This window comes from Sceloporus occidentalis, unplaced genomic scaffold, assembly GCF_023333645.1.
Source record: "Sceloporus occidentalis isolate IW3139 unplaced genomic scaffold, rSceOcc1.0.p SCAF_2, whole genome shotgun sequence".
In the NCBI taxonomy this organism is placed as follows: Eukaryota; Metazoa; Chordata; class Lepidosauria; order Squamata; family Phrynosomatidae; genus Sceloporus; species Sceloporus occidentalis.
In genome coordinates, this window is record NW_028316982.1 from 23035240 (window position 1) to 23051581 (window position 16342).

At 39.0% G+C, this 16342-nt stretch overlaps 1 protein-coding gene across 2 annotated transcripts in view; it reads left to right on the forward strand.

Annotated features, from left to right (window-relative positions):
* Positions 1-682: 682 nt before the first annotated feature.
* The window catches only part of BCHE (butyrylcholinesterase), a 60594-nt gene continuing 44934 nt past the window's right edge, over positions 683-16342 (forward strand). The window contains exon 1 of one of the 2 annotated variants that reach the window (XM_089507698.1): positions 683-2181. In XM_089507698.1, coding sequence (XP_089363824.1) covers positions 725-2181 — 1457 coding nt within the window. In that variant the 5' untranslated portion in view covers positions 683-724. The remainder of the gene's footprint in view (positions 2182-16342) is intronic. The other variant, XM_089507697.1, reaches the window with a different exon arrangement.

Genomic DNA, 16342 nt, shown 5'->3' on the forward strand with positions numbered 1-16342 from the left:
AAGAGAGAGAGAGAGAGAGATTAAGACAGAGAAAGTGAATTACTTCTCCTGAAGGCTTCTAATCCCCTGATCCAGGCCTTGGAGGTAGAGAAGAACTGCTGGTCCTCATCCCCTTCCCCACCACCACTCCCTTCTCCTTTTGTGTCGTTTCTTTTTAGATTGTAAGCCTGAGGGCAGGGAACCGTCCAATTAAAAATATTGTATGTACAGCACTGTGTAAATTTACAGCACTTTATAAATAAAGGTTAATAATAATAATAATAATAATAATAATAATAATAAAACTGACATGTAATTCTCTAAATTCATGACCACCTGCACAGTTCTTCTGACAAGAAATACACTTCTGATCTCTTCCAAATTTCCCTCTTTCCCTTCAAATTTTTGCAATCCATGTGGTTCTCTGAGAATCATTGGGCGAATATAGCCAGGGTCCTCTAAGGCAGTGGTGAAAAACTGTGATAAGTTTAGAAACAATGCTTCCCTTACCCTTATCACAGCTGTTCTGACTTCAAGAGTTCATCTTTCTTTATCTGGCCTGGGTGCACAGTTTATTATTGCCAAAGTGTTATGGTTATATTGTACACTTTTTGTAAATGTCATAACTCTATGCACATGCAGTTTTGATTAAAATCTTCTTTTTTTCTTTATTTCAGAAATCAACATGCTTGCTAACGTGGGGTGTGGCCACACAAGAATCCTTCTGTGTCTTCTTCTGATCTATATGTTTGTCAAGAAGGTGGTCTCTGGGAATGACACAATAATTGCCACAAAGAATGGAAGAGTTAAAGGGGTTACTTTACCTGTGCTTGGAGGAGCAGTAACTGCTTTCCTGGGGATTCCTTATGCAATGCCCCCTATTGGTCGGCTCCGATTCAGGAAGCCACAACCTCGAGAAGAATGGAGTGGTGTCTGGGATGCCAGCCGGTATGCAAACTCTTGTTTCCAGAACATAGATGATACTTTTCCTGGATTCACAGGATCAGAAATGTGGAACCCAAACACAAACCTCAGTGAAGACTGCCTTTACCTCAATGTTTGGGTTCCTTCTCCCAAACCTAAAAATGCAACTGTTATGGTATGGATCTATGGCGGTGGCTTCCAGTCTGGGACCTCCTCCTTGAATGTTTATGATGGTAAGTTTCTAGCTCGAGTAGAAAGAGTTATTGTTGTTTCAATGAATTATAGGCTAGGGGCCTTTGGGTTTTTGGCTTTGCCTGGAAATGAAGAAGCTCCTGGAAATGTAGGATTATTTGACCAACGACTGGCACTTGACTGGATCCAGGATAATATAGCAGCTTTTGGTGGCAATTCTAAAAGTGTGACATTATTTGGAGAAAGTGCTGGGGCTGGTTGTATCACCTATCATATTCTTTCTCCTCAAAGTCATCCTCTCTTCACAAGAGCAATCTTACAAAGTGGTGCTGGAAATGCCCCATGGGGTGTACTCCTTCCCTCTGAAGCTAGGCGGAGAACTCTGGCACTTGCCCAACTCCTTCACTGTACAAGCAACAATGAAACAGAGATAATTTTTTGTCTTCAAAACAAAGATCCTCAGGATATCCTTGACAAACAAGTTTCTGTCTTAAAACACAGTGCTCTTCTAGAACTCTATTTCACTCCAGTAGTTGACAGCGACTTTCTTGCTGACACACCAGCTGCTCTGCTGAAGAATGGGAAATTTAAACAAACCCAGATCTTGATGGGAGTGAACAAAGATGAAGGTGCACCTTTTCTTGCATATGGTGCACCAGGCTTTAGCAAAGATAATTACAGCCCTATTGATGAAGCAGAATTTCGGGCATGTTTAAAATTAACCTTTCCAGAAGCAAATGAAATTGGGCTGGAAACTGTTGTTTTTCACTATACTGACTGGAAGGATGAAGAGAACCCTTTCAATTATCGTGATGCCATGGGTGAAATCCTTGGGGATTCCAATTTCATATGCCCTGTGGTTGAGTTCATAAAATATTTTATCAAGACAGGGAACAGTGCTTTCTTATACTTCTTTGAGCACAGATCTTCTAAACTTGCTTGGCCAGAATGGATGGGAGTTCCACATGGTTATGAAATAGAGTTTGTGTTTGGACTACCCTTAGAGAGAAGAGCCAATTATACCAAAGCAGAGGAAATACTGAGTAGATCTATTTTGAAATACTGGGCAAGTTTTGCAAAAACTGGGTAAGTTTTCTTTAAAATAAAAAATCACATCCTGTTTCATGCATTTACAGTTTTACATTTTAGAAGATGATGATGATGATGATGATGATGATGATGATGATGATGATGATGATGATTTTGGATTCATCATTATTCCTCCTAGTGAAATTTCAAAGAAATTTTCTCTGTGATGGGTATCTATTCATATGCTTGCTTATGAAATTGGACATCTTAGCTCTACATTCTATCTCTCCTACTCCATTACTGCAGTTAATACAACATACTATAATATACTTAATACATATATAGGTTGTGCTTATAATGTCTATCATTGTGGTAGCACCAGTTGTAGAGAATTACTTGAACAAATAGCAATGTCAGAATGTCGCAATGTAGCATTCCTACAATGTAGGAATGTAGCAAAGTAGAAATGAATAGCAATGTGGTTGCTTATATGCTTTCAAGAGAGCTTCAATAAGTACTGTTAAATGTCTTGGTGTGATGTCTGGTATTACTCAGGGATACAAATCTTGACTATTTCATTCTTGCACACAAAGATGAATAATGTTCACAGTTTTCTTTATTGTGAGAGAAACAAATAATTCTGTGCAGTTGTAATCTCATATTCACACATTCTGAAATATTTCAGGAAATTATTCTGCACAATGCAAAAATCAAGGGGTGTGTGTGTGTGTGTGTGTGTGTGTGTGTAAAGCACATTATGTTTATCCACATATGTATATCTTGTTTCCAGAAACACAGTGCTGGTTTGTACAAATTTGGTCTCTTCTTTATAAATTTTTGCATGGAAAGCTCATGTGCATAAAATGCCAAAAAAGTCACATGTATTTTTGGAAACAGTGGGTTTTCATGGGTAAGGGGCATATGTTTTGCACATAACCACACAATTTTCACAAGAAAACCTATATGTATTTCTGTGAAGCATAACTTCCCCAAACAACCCAAGAGGCATGAATTTTTGCCTTTGCATTACTATTCACAAGCGGATTTCCTGAGTGCCAGTAAAGTTACTTTTTGGACAGAAAATGAACAATGGTGAATAGTCTTTCCATTCCTGTTGTACTCACCAGAGGTTGATTTTTTCAACAGATGCATTTATAAAAAGACTGAATATGCCTTATAGTTGTTAGTTATCTATTGAATACCTTACAAGGGAAGCAACCTTTCCTTTGTCAGAATAGCAGCTGTTGCAAGTGAAGGACAGATGTTTCAGGTTTCAAAAGTATTACACTTGCAATTCCTGCCCTACAGCCCCTTCACCATGCTCTTTGTATTTTCTACCAAAAGAGAGAAATCAATGCCAATCTTTACAAAAACAAACATGACATAACTGTATGGCCCAACACTCTTGCTAGGGCTGAGTAATTGTACATGTAATATTCACTAGAGAAATAATCCAACAAATGAGAAATGTTATATGCATTTTCTCAGTGACTGCTGAGAAAATGTACTTATTTTCACCCATTGACTGATATGGGTCAGAGTAGGCAGAGGTCAACCATGACTTTGAAGTTTAATATGAGAGGCATCCAATTCTCTAACTATGAATTTCTGGGTTAGTTATTATATAGTTATCCCAGCAGTTGTCTTGGCAAATGCACTCTTGGTGTTTTTGTCTGTCATTGTAGAGGGACTCTTTTGAACCTGCTTGAAGGAAGGAAACAATACCATCTCTGAAATTTGAAACAACATCAGAATAAACATGCTTAGGAGATGAACCTGGAGTTTTCAATGGGGATTCAGTTATTGATTTATTTACTGACAGAAATGTAAATGTGTGTGTATGTGTGTGTGATGTAAATACCCATAATTAATTACTTAATTGAAATGGTTTTAGCAGGCCTTTAAGGGGCTTCCTCACAAATTACTTAGATATGTCCCTGTGTAGGAATGAACCTCCATATTTGCTATAGGCCAAATTCAATGGCAACTTGAATAAGAATATCTGTCTTCCTGGCATGTAAAGAGAGTGAATGTCTGACATTCACAATGTCCTGCTAGTTAATGCTAGATTTTTCAGTAGAGATAACTGGAACCTGTTCAGTGAGACAGTGTTTCAAGCAGAGTGAGGATTCAACTGTCTTAAAGCTGTCACAAGAAAAATAATCTTTGTCCTCCCTGTCCTATTTTTAAGAACAAGTTCCCAAGCAAAATGAAACTCAGCTCCATGGTCAATAGCTACTCAGATGCAAACAAGACCTGATTCCATATCTTGTAAATGAGGCAATTTCAGTGACTCTGTACACAGCGGGGTACACCTTTTTTGTCCTGTATCAAATAGAAAAGAATGGATGTATGGCAGGGATATTCTTTGTAAACAAAATGTTCTGATAACCTTGACTTTTCCAGATGATCTAATTCTTTGGGGAGATCTGTACTTCTCTCACAAACATAGTGTCCTTGCAGATTCAAATATTTGAGTAGGAAGCTGTCACAGCTTGGACCTTTAACATTGGAAGATTGCAGATCCTTTCTCCTATACTCTTTAAAGAAAATGTTCTAATAATGCCAACCATTCCAGATAATCTAATCTTTTGGGCATTGTGTATTATTATTATTATTATTATTATTATTATTATTATTATTATTAAGCATAGTGTCTCCATGCAGTTTCCCTTATTTGAGAAGGCAGCTATCAAAGCTTGGCTCTTTAGGTTTTGATAACTATGGGTTCTTTATTGATAATGTGATTTCCACCCCACATATCCAAGTTCTGGCTTTCCGGGCACAGTGACATTGGCTGTACTGCAATAAAAAGCCAGGCAACACTAAGAAAACAAAAACCTGGAGCCAGGTGCATACAATGAAACAATCACTCATCATTGTCTCAGCCTGCACATTTCAGACCACTTTAAAAATGGTTGAATGCCCAATAACAACAAGTGGGGTCCATCCTTCACCTATATTCATCACAGTTTTATTGCAACTATCATCATGAATACAGCAGACAAATATAGACCCGAAACACATGGGCCAAAACCAGTGGCTTCTGGCTGCTTTCGGGGTGTGAACGTTACATGAAGCATGTCTCTAAAGCAGCCAGAAACTGCTCCAAGGCTGCCAAAGCCACTGCAAAAAGGATCCATTTGAATCTGGCTAATGGGTGGTGAGGCTTGGGACTGCAGGCGGCAGCCCTCTTTGAGAGTGAGCTATGTAGTGGCTGTGGTTTTGGCCCAATCGTGGCCAGAGCAGCCTCTGGCTGTTCCTTTCTGGCCATATGCCTCACCCCATAATTTTATGAACTATCTATAAGAGGGGAGAGAATGAGACTGTGGAATAAGTCAGGAGCATGCATTAAGATTCCACTTATTTTTCCCTTGTTCTCACTAAATAGATGATGTGCTATGCAAAATTCCCACTCTTTGGAAATGATTGTGCTTCACTGAGAGTTCTTATAACAAACTTGAAGTGTCTGAATATTCTCAAATAGTTTTACCATTAGGTCTAAAAGCTACTTATCATCACTGAATTGGAAATCATAATGGAAGTTTATATTTAAAGTTGTCTGGCCATGTTGGATCTATTGATAATTTCTGTGTTTTTTGATATATTTATTGATATAAATTTATTGATAAATTTGTCACTATGTATTTTTTTGTCCTCTATTTATCTGTCATATCTGTCTTTTATCTTATGTTTATCTTCTGTTAATATTTTGTTCCATTGCTAACCTTTTGGCTCTTAATAAGAATTTAACAAATTTTACTTTTTTACATTTAATAAGAAAAGTAATTGAAATCAAAACCATCTGAATGTGGGAGATGCTGAAAAAATTGTTCATCCAGTCCCAGCCATCTGAGTGCTGTATTCTTAAAATTCCAAGTTTGGGTCTTTGTGTATCCATCCATCTTAATGTTGAATTAGGGTTGTACCCTCCTTTTTATTTTGTGAGAGCTTCCTCTTCAACATTCTTTCATAGCACAGTCATCTCCAACTATACATAGCTACACATATTCAAAACAAATGAATTTCAAAAATCAGATAATGATTATGAGTGCACTGTATTATTAAGCATTTTTCAATGTATATATTATGTTGCAAGCATTAACCAAAACATTCAAACATCTTTATATCTGAGATGGGATTTTTATTTGGGATTTTAACATTTTGAAACCAAAAATAATTGACAGAGCTTTCCTCCTTCCTAAGTTTTATGTAGAGTTCTGGACAGTGTGTTTTGTCTAAAATCCATACAATGTTATCAGTGTAACTATATTTAACCTTCATTTTACGTAGGCACTGATATCTAATAGTGGTACATGAAGATAAAATAACAGAAACAAAACACCATATCACTCCGGTTTTGAGGTCCCTCCACTGGCTGCCTATTGGTTTCCGGGCCCAGTACAAGGTGTTGGTTATTACCTTTAAAGCCCTAAATGGCTTGGGTCCAAGCTATCTCAGAGACCGCCTCTTCCCATACAATCCTCCCCGCGCTCTCCGGTCCTCTGGGAGGAACTTGTTGCAGCCTCAAAAATTGAGGCTTGCGGCGACCTCCCGGAGGGCTTTCTCTGTTGTCGCCCGTAAGCTCTGGAACGGCCTGCCGGATGAGATCCGTCAATTAACATCTTTGGACAGCTTCAAAAAGGCTGTCAAGACGGATCTCTTCAGGCAGGCCTTCCCAGACTGAAATATCCCGGCCTCAGGATCTCAGGATTTCCCCCTCCTCAGTAATGTCTCCAAAGCCCCCTTTTCTTTAGAACTGAAGTTGCAGTGGTTTATTGGTTGGTATTATTTTGTTTAATTTATTGTTATTTTAACTAGTTATTGTGGTTTTAAATTAGATATGTTGTTTAATAACTTTTTAAGGGGGGAGGGAAATATATTGTTTTTATGCTGTATGTTATTTTAATGTTGTAAACCGCCCGGATTGGTTCGCCACAGGGCGGTATATAAATAAAAATTTATTATTATTATTATTATTATTATTATTATTATTATTACCATACATTCTAAAAAGGAACATCACAAGATGCATATGACTGCATGTCTGAACAACTCTTTCCCTATTGTCTGAACATGTAGTCACAAACATTTTTATATGGGCCATCTCTTATACCCATTATTCTATTTATTAATTTATTTATTATATATTTATTTTAGCTGGAAGATAATATTTCTTCCAAGTATATATGCCTGTATGTATTGAAAACATGACAATCTATGGACAGATAGTTTCTTTGTGAAATTCTTATTATAAAGAAAGTGTTTAGACAAATTTCCTTCTTCCTATTTCCTTCTTCCTATTCACTCTTGTTTAATAATTCCTGCATGGAAAATATTGTTTTCTATGTAAGTGAATCACATGCAAAATTTTCACGGAATAAATCTCCAATTACAGCATTTTCTGTGCATAAACAGTATGTTCTGCCAAAGAATTCTTATTTCAACATTGAAATATCTTCCATGCAGAAAATGCTGTTTCCTGCACAGAAAATCCTGTTTTCTGCACAAAATAGCCACATGTGAATTTTGTGAAATATATGTCCTGAACTGTTAAGATTCTCATTAGTTCTGGATTCCGTCTCATGAGGGTTCCTTCACACTCAAAAAGCATGCTTGTCAACTAGTTTCTGAATATTTTTTGGATATTCCCTTCATCTGTACTTTTCAGTGGCTTCTCATAGAAGCCTAGGTGGCTAAGCCTCTTTTTGCTCAACTTCACTCAGCAAGTAAAAAAAATTGTGAAGTCAAAAGCTTTCATGGCTAGCATCCATAGCTTTTTGTGGTTTTTTCGGGCTATGTGGCCATGTTCTAGAAGAGTTTATTCCTGATGTTTCACCAGCATCTGTGGCTGGCATCTTCAGAGAATGCTGGCATGGAAGAGAGTTGAGTGTATGTGTGTGTATATGTGTGTGTGTGTGTGTGCGTGTGTGTGTAGTGTGTGACCCTGGGTAGGGAGGAGTGATGTCGGAGATCACTCCTCCCTACCTAGGATCACACTCTGTGTGTGTGTGTGTGTGTGTGTGTGTGTGTGTGTGTACACACATACCCAACTCTCTTCTATGCTAGCATTCTCTGAAAATGTCAGCCACAGATGCTGGCGAAATGTCAGTAATAAACTCTTGTAGAACATGCTGACATAGCTCAAAAACCCATAAAAACTAAGTAAAAACATCAGGTTTTCAGCAGTTGACTGTGATATACTTTTATTGGTATGTTGCACTGTTGTGTGGACTTCTTATATTGTCTTTTAAAGAATTGTAATTGTTTTAACTTTACAACTTGTTTAGTTGGTTTTTACACCACTTTAATATTTACGGTGAGCCCTTGATTTGGTTCCAGGACACCCATGGATACCAGAATACATGGATGCTAAAGTCCCAGTACATACAATGGCATAATAAAATAATGTTCCTTATGTAAAAATGGCAAACTCAAGATTTGGTTTTGGAATTACACACACACACACAGAGTGCACCAGCATTATAGGTGGGTGCTACATACGTGGCAGGAAGCCGTGCCAGAAAAACTCCTCTGTGGCGCACCATGTGCACAAACCCCATTACTTTTCATGGGACGCTTTTTTCCCTTACGCAGGGGGTCCAGTGTGTGTGTGTGTGTGCGTGTGTGTGTGTTATATTCATGCCATGGATAGTTGACCCTATCTAGATTCCATGGATATATACAGTCAGCCCTTCTTATACACGGATTTTTTTGTACACCGATTCAAGCATCCATGGTTTGATATTCTTTAAAAAAAAAAAGGATAGATTTCAAATATCAAACTTTGATTTTCCATTTTTTTATAAGAGACACAATTTTTCTATGTCATTATATTTAATGGGACTAGAGCATCCATGGATTTTGTTATCCATGGGGGATCTTGGAACCATACCCCAGCGTATAACAAGGGTCCACTGTATATTGAGGCCATGGATAGTTGACTCTGTGGATCCAGAATCCATGGATATAGAAGGCTAAGAGTCAACTCCAACATACAGTATACTCCAAATCCTGATCTGGCTCTGCTCCAAGTCGTTAATCGAATTCAAAAGGTCCCCCATTCCCATTATAAAGCAGGTATTTTCCTGAGTGCCAGTGAAATCACCTTATTTTGCCACGATTGTCATTCCCATTTGTGCCACTCATATGTCAATCAAATCATGACAGACTCCTCCCCAGCACCACCAGGGCAAGCAGCAGTGGCACAGCAGCAGTGCAGCCAGTCAGCTCCTCGGAAAAGTGGGGAGTTTGGCTTGGACTGCATCTGCACTGCAGAAATAATCCTGAGGGAGCAAAGCAAGGCCAGGAGACCCAGGAGGGTGAGAGACAATGTTTTTTTTAAATGGACTGAATCAAAAAATCAGCAAAGCAAGTAGTTGCTTTACCAATATATTGATTTTTCTATCAATTCTATTGTTTAAAAGAAAAAACTGAAAAGGCAGCACTGGGGGTGTCTCTGGGACAGGATTGTAGACACCCGTTTGCTATTCGTCCCTCCCCTCAGAAAGAATCGATTTTGATCAGGCATTCTCACTTATTGGGCACACTTCAGATTCTTCAGAAAAGAACCACTTTCAAACTAGTGTCAGGACTACCCACATATTTCCACCTGGAATCACTCAAATGAAGATAGGAAGTGGTTTCAAATGGGAATGAGGGTCATATGCCCAAAATCACGCTTCAGAGCAAATTGTAGTGGGAATGACCCCTTAGTGTATATTGTTTTTAATGATTATTTTGTATTTTTTATCTTTGTTTTTTTAAAAAAGTTATAAATTGCCTTGAGTTCCAATACTGGCACAAAGTTGGAATATAGATGAATGAATTAAATAAATAAACAAATATCTCCAGACCAGTTGTCACTGGTGGTTTCCTTGTCATTGGGGAAAGGAATCTGCTCAGGCTCCAGCTTTATGTTGATAGCAGCTATCCAAGATGCTCAGCCTATTCACTGCATAGGTTCAGAATCCAGGATGCTTCTTTAATGTTTGGAGAGTCATCATTCCTCCAGGCCAATGAAAGTTGCTCACTGTTATAGCTGACCATAGTGTTTATATACAGACTTGATGATAATATTTTAAAAGGAACATTTCCTGTTACTTATTTACTTTGTGAACTGTAGCTAACACAGAATGGTAGTAATTACTCAGAGGACATGCACTGAGTTTCATTGTTTTGCAAAGATTTGAATCCAGCTCTAGACTGATAGGATGGGATGCTTTGGCCCTTCTGAAGTCTTGGGTTACAGCTTCCAAAAATCCTATTAGCTACATTATCTGTGGCTTCTCAGAATTGAATTTCAAAACATTTAAAAACTCCAAAGATTTTTTACTCCTTTTTAAAGCTTACAGTATAACATAAATTCACGGATAAAAGTCTTGCAAAGTTGTACTTTTGTTAGATCACCTTTTAAAGGCTTTATTGCTACATTCAGAAGCCAAATTCACTAGTGACAGAAGAAGAAGCAAGGGCATGATCCTACTCTTTCCTCCATATATTTAGTGAATACATGAAGAAAGTATTGTATGTTACAGATTAATGCCTAGGAAATCTCCCCGTAGTTTCAGTTAACTAAAAGTCTCTGTATTCTAGAGATTAAAAAAAAACTAGTAAATGATTATTTTCCTTGAACTTCTCACCACAAATTCCCGTTATAACAATACATTTCAACAATATATATTTGAACAGACAGATAAATCTGTCAGTTTCTCTCTATGACTCATTCTGTTTTCCATTGTCTACTCATTCCAAACTATGGCGGGTTACAGACCTTTCCCCGGTGTATCGGGGCCTCAGCGGCCAGAACAGCAGCCGCTGAGGCCCCGATCCACCGCTTTTCAGGCTGCGGGGAAGCGGCAAAATGCCGATTCCCCGCAGCCTGAAAAGGGGTGTCCCTGGGGCTTCAAGCCCCAAGGACACCCCGCGGTGGCAGGGAGGAGGAGAAAGGGGCCACTTGGCCCCTTTCTCCTTTGGTCTGCTGGGCGCAGCCATGTGAAGGATGCGCCCAGCGGACCAAACCAGGAAGGCGCTCTGAAACGGAGCTCCTTCCTGCTCTGTGCTAAGGGTGCACTAGACGCCCTGGCGCGGACTGAGGACGTCACTTCTGCGCCGCCCCATATAGAGGCGGCGTGGTCATGACGTCCTCATTGCGGCAGCCGTGTGGAACAGCCACCGCCATTTTGTGCGCGCTCCGTGCGTCCTAGGGTTGGGGGCGTCCGGAAAGGACGCCCCTTTTTAACCCTAGCACGCATGGAGTGCATACTAAAGTGCCCGTTTGTAATGGGCCTATGACTTCAAAAAACTCTGGATGGAAATTAATATGCATTTTCCACACATTTCTCCTACCATATGCATTCATTTATGCCATTTGCTTACTAGAGGTGCTTTTGCAACTTGATTCACCTGGTGGCTTCCATGTCAGTGAGCAAAGTGAATCTGATCCAGGTGTGCTTATACTTTCATTTTGTCCCTATTAATATAAACATTTTATGTCCATTCTTCTGTAATATGTGGGTGGGTGGGAGTTTCAGTATTTGCTGAACTGCAAACAAATTCTGAGAATGACAAATGCTATAGGAAAACTGCATCTAGTAAAGTGATTTTGAGACAAGGTAAGTTTAAATTCTTAACAGAATCTATCACATTTCTAAATATTTGATCATTTTGCTTCATTTGGAATTCTATTATTGGCTGCAATTCTGTTTGGCTCAGCACAGCAGTAGTTCTGCATGTGGACCTGTGCTAGACTAAGTCATATGCCCACCCCAACTTACTGAACATTTTTTCTTCCACTGTGGAAGAAAAATCTCTTCAATAGAGAGTAGACATGAAAACCAGATTCATAGTTACCCTAAGAGAAAGCTCCATCAAACTCAGTGGAGTATCTTTTTGGATTCTATATTTAACTGGTAAAATATATTCTGCTTTAATTTTAACACACACACACACACACACACACACACACACACACACACAGAGAGAGAGAGAGAGAGAGAGAGAGGAGAGAGAGAGAGAGAGAGAGATATTAAATTGATTTGTTAGCTTCTGGTCAGAAATGAAAATGCTGCAAAGAAATTTTAACCAATTGAACTGAATGCATGAACTGGGAATGTCATAAAAATGGAAGAACTGTAGTGTCTTGCTGGGTTATTTGCTGCACTTTCTGAGTTTCCCTTTGCTAGTCCTTTAAAAAGAAGTTTTATTATGACTTGTCAGAGTAAAGAGGATTCTAATTTATCACTTGCCCAGGTACTTGTACAGAAGACATTAGACCTCATTGCTTCTGATATTTTTCTTTTCTTTTGGTTTTTTAATGTCCCGGAGCTGTTCAACTCTCCTCTTTATTAAACCACTCTTTACAGTGTTGGTTCATCATAGTAAACAGGGGGAAAAATCCCTTAAAAGATTATAAATTATGTGAAGTAGTATTATTTTAAAATGTGTGTACCTTCTCAGAGGCAATGGATGAAAATATTTCATTTTTGACATGTAAATTGGCATTTGGGATGTTCAGAATTCAATGGAAGAACTGAAAAAAAGCTCTTTAAGATACCAAATAATATCTGAAGTAATGTTATAAACAAATGGACCAAGGAAACCATCACAGAAAAGATAAATGACTGCATGAAAACATTACTCTCTAGTATTGTATATAGAATCAGTTATTGTTCTGTATCTGGCAATAAAATGCAGTTGTCACTTGACCTGGAGAGTTCCAATGTGGACAGAACCACAAATTCAATAACACAGATTATAAAGTGTGTATTGTCTTTGCTTTGCACAGCAATCAAGCATTAACAGGGTTTTTTTTGGAAGATTTTTTAAAAAAGCTAATGTGTAGAAATATTGGGATTTTTTCTTCAAAATTCTGTAACTTCTCCCCCTCCTCTCTAAAAAAAATTACAGGTGGCTTGGTATCTACCAAATACTAAGCAAAATATAATAGCTACAATGAATTGAAGCATAGTATCCATTTAAAAAAAAAGAGCACCAACATGACAGCAATTTTTTTAAAAAAATAAAAATAAATAAAAAGCTTTTTGTACAGCCAAAGGCCCGTTACAGACAGGCACCCTAGGACGGACTCAGTCCATGCTAGGGTTAGAAAGGGGCATCTCTTCCAGAGGCCCCTAACCCTAGCACGGTCTGAGTTTGTACAAAATGGCGGCGGCCGTTCAACATGGCCACCGCCATTATGACGTCATGACCGTGCCGCCTCCAAACGAGGCGGCACGGATGTGATGTCTTTGTGACGTGTGAGGGCGCCTAGAGCACCCTTTCTGTGGTGTAAGAAGGAGCTCCGAAACAGAGCCCCTTCTGGGGTTTGTGTCGCTGGGCGCAGCCTTTACATGGCTGCGCCCAGTGACGCAGAGGAGAAAGGGGCCAAGCGGCCCCTTTCTCCTCCTCCCCGCCATCGCTGGGGGACCAAGGACACCCCTTTCCAGGCCGTGGGGAAGCGGCCTTTTGCTGCTTCTTCACGGCCTGCAAAGCGGCGGATCGGGGCCTTGGAGGCTGCCGGTCTGGCAGCTGAGGCCCTGATACAGTGGGGAAAGGGGCGGGTGCAGGCCGCCCCAAACGGGCGGTCTGTAACCCGCCTCAGTGTCTAAATAGACATGCACTTAGTTTCAAGGCTGAGCAAATTGCTGGTATAGGATGCCTAATCTCAATCAGGCTCTTACATAAAAAATAGGTGAATTTCATTGCTTTGGTCCCTGTTGAGGTCCTTGTCTGCATCACCTCAGCACCTCCCAGGCTACAATTTACATGAGGTGGAGTCTTCAATTTGCTATAGTGAGAATTCTCCCAATGCAGAGAGGGAGGGATGTGAAATCTTTGAGTTACCCTGTCCATCATGTCAGGAGTCGAAACCATATCAGGAGATGTAGGGTTACTACTGTGGGCCCTCGGTATCCATCGGGGATCCGTTCTGGGCCTTCCTTGGACACCAAAATCCACAGATGCTCAAATTCCAGTGTCTTTATGTGAGATTTAGTTCCTATAATCCCACCAAAACAGCAGACCAAAGTTAGTTCAACAGGACAAAATGTGTGGCCAGTTACATTGAACATTACATTGTTGTTTTTGTTCATGTGTGGCATTAATGGGTCCCTGTGGAGTTCCAGGACAATGTGATATGCTTTCATTTTTTCCCCGTTAGTGTAGACAATCCCTCTGTTGCTCTTCTCACATGGAAAGTGATGAGTCTGACTAGGAGAACTGTGTTGAAACATCTGCTTGTCTCACTGTGACCAACACCACTTGTGGCAACCCCACACAGTACAGCCAAATGTGTGGTTCTTTTGAATGACCTTATCATGTATGTGTATGGGACACTTTAAGTCTTTAATCTAACCTTTGGGATGCACTGTCAGTTACTCAGGCTGCTGCAACACTCTGCAGCATTCATCTTTGTGACTTTTTCTATGGATTTATTTGTCCCAATAAATAGTGGGCTCTTGGTTTCTGCTTGGATTTGGTTCCAGAACCACCTGTGGATGTCAAAATCTATGGATGTTTGGGTCTCATTAAATCCAAATGTGTAGGAAAATACCATCCCTTATCAAGGTGTGCTTTTTGTAATATATATATTCAGGTCATTAATGGTTGAACCTGTGGATATTGAATCAATGGATATGGAGGGCCAACTGTACCACCAGTCCCTGAAAATACTAATCTCAATTAATCATCCACTGACACTATAAATACAGTAGTACTGCTATAATAGCACTCCATGAGGCATGGTTGTGTATTACAAAATATTTTTAAAGAGAAGATAAACCTATAAATCGAGATTATTTAATGTGGTTTCAAGGTTTAATTCCTTAGGGTGCATTCAGATATGATTTAAAAGCCTCTGGAAATCCCAGGTTTTCTTTATGTAGAAACCTATTTTACTTTAGAGATCTGCATTATATTTTCTTCATCCTGAAGTATTTTCTAGGAGCATTCAATGTTACTAAGGACTTTTCATTCCAGCTCACCAGGTCATCTAACACAGTATTTTCCAAAATGAAATGTTTATGTACTTGCCTGTCTGGAACCAGTAAAGATGGTCACCGTGAAATAAACACAGCTATTGTTACCAGGACACAGATTCAACAGAGATCAAGTGAAGGAAAGAAATGTTAGCACTAAAGCAAAATATCCTAATTTTTATCTATTGTAGTACTGCTAAAGCACTTTAGCATTTTCACTATAAATTCTGGATAATAATAGCAGTAGTAGTAGCAGCAGTAGCAATAATAATAATGATAATAATTATAAAAGGAAAGTGATTGAAATCATATTCTGAAATGTTGCATGAGACTGAATACGATATTTGTTCAATGGGATAGGAAAGGGGAAGGACATATGGGAGAAAAGAAGGTGGGAATCCCAACATATTTTAAGAAAGAGACCGGATGAAACTTGTGAATAATCAGGTGCAGTGGGCCCTTGTAATCCAGAACCCCCAGTGAATACCAAAATTAATGGATGCTCAAGTCTCATTAAATACAGTGGTGTAGTAAAATAGTGTCCGTTATGTAAAATGACAAAATCAAGGTTTGCTTTTTGGAATGTATATTTTTTAAAAAAATACTTACAAGTTATGGATACTTGAATCTGTGGATACAGAGAGCTAATTGTACAAACAAAATCAAACCAAAAAAAAGTATTGGAAACTCTCCATACTTCCACAGACTTTCTCCCCCATCTCCAGGCAACCTTGCTTGTTTAACTATTTAACTTATTTAACTATTTAAATGTTATTCTTTATCAAGCACATTTCACACACATCTCTGACTAAAATCAAGTATACTTGAAACCTGACTGCTAACCTTGCTTTTTTCTGCTGCTAAGCTATAATAATTCCTCGTAACTACTCATCTAAATCTAACCGATAAAGTCTTTCACCTTTTCAAATCACATTCAGACTCATAGCCAACCATCAGTCAACTCTTACATTTCATGCTTTTACATGCTTCAGGAGACCACTACCTTAGCATAACTATTATGCATACTGGACAGGGAAATACATTATTTAAAATCAACATAACAACATTTTAACAAGTTCAGAACATCACAAACTTCATCTACACATGGACACTCCAAATGAGATTGGGAACCTGGACTCTTTTTCCTTGCTCCCAGCACAGACCCTTCTGCATGTTGATTGGAGACAGTTAATGCCAATGAATAGGTCTTTGCTTGAGTGGAATCATTAAAAACTGTCTCC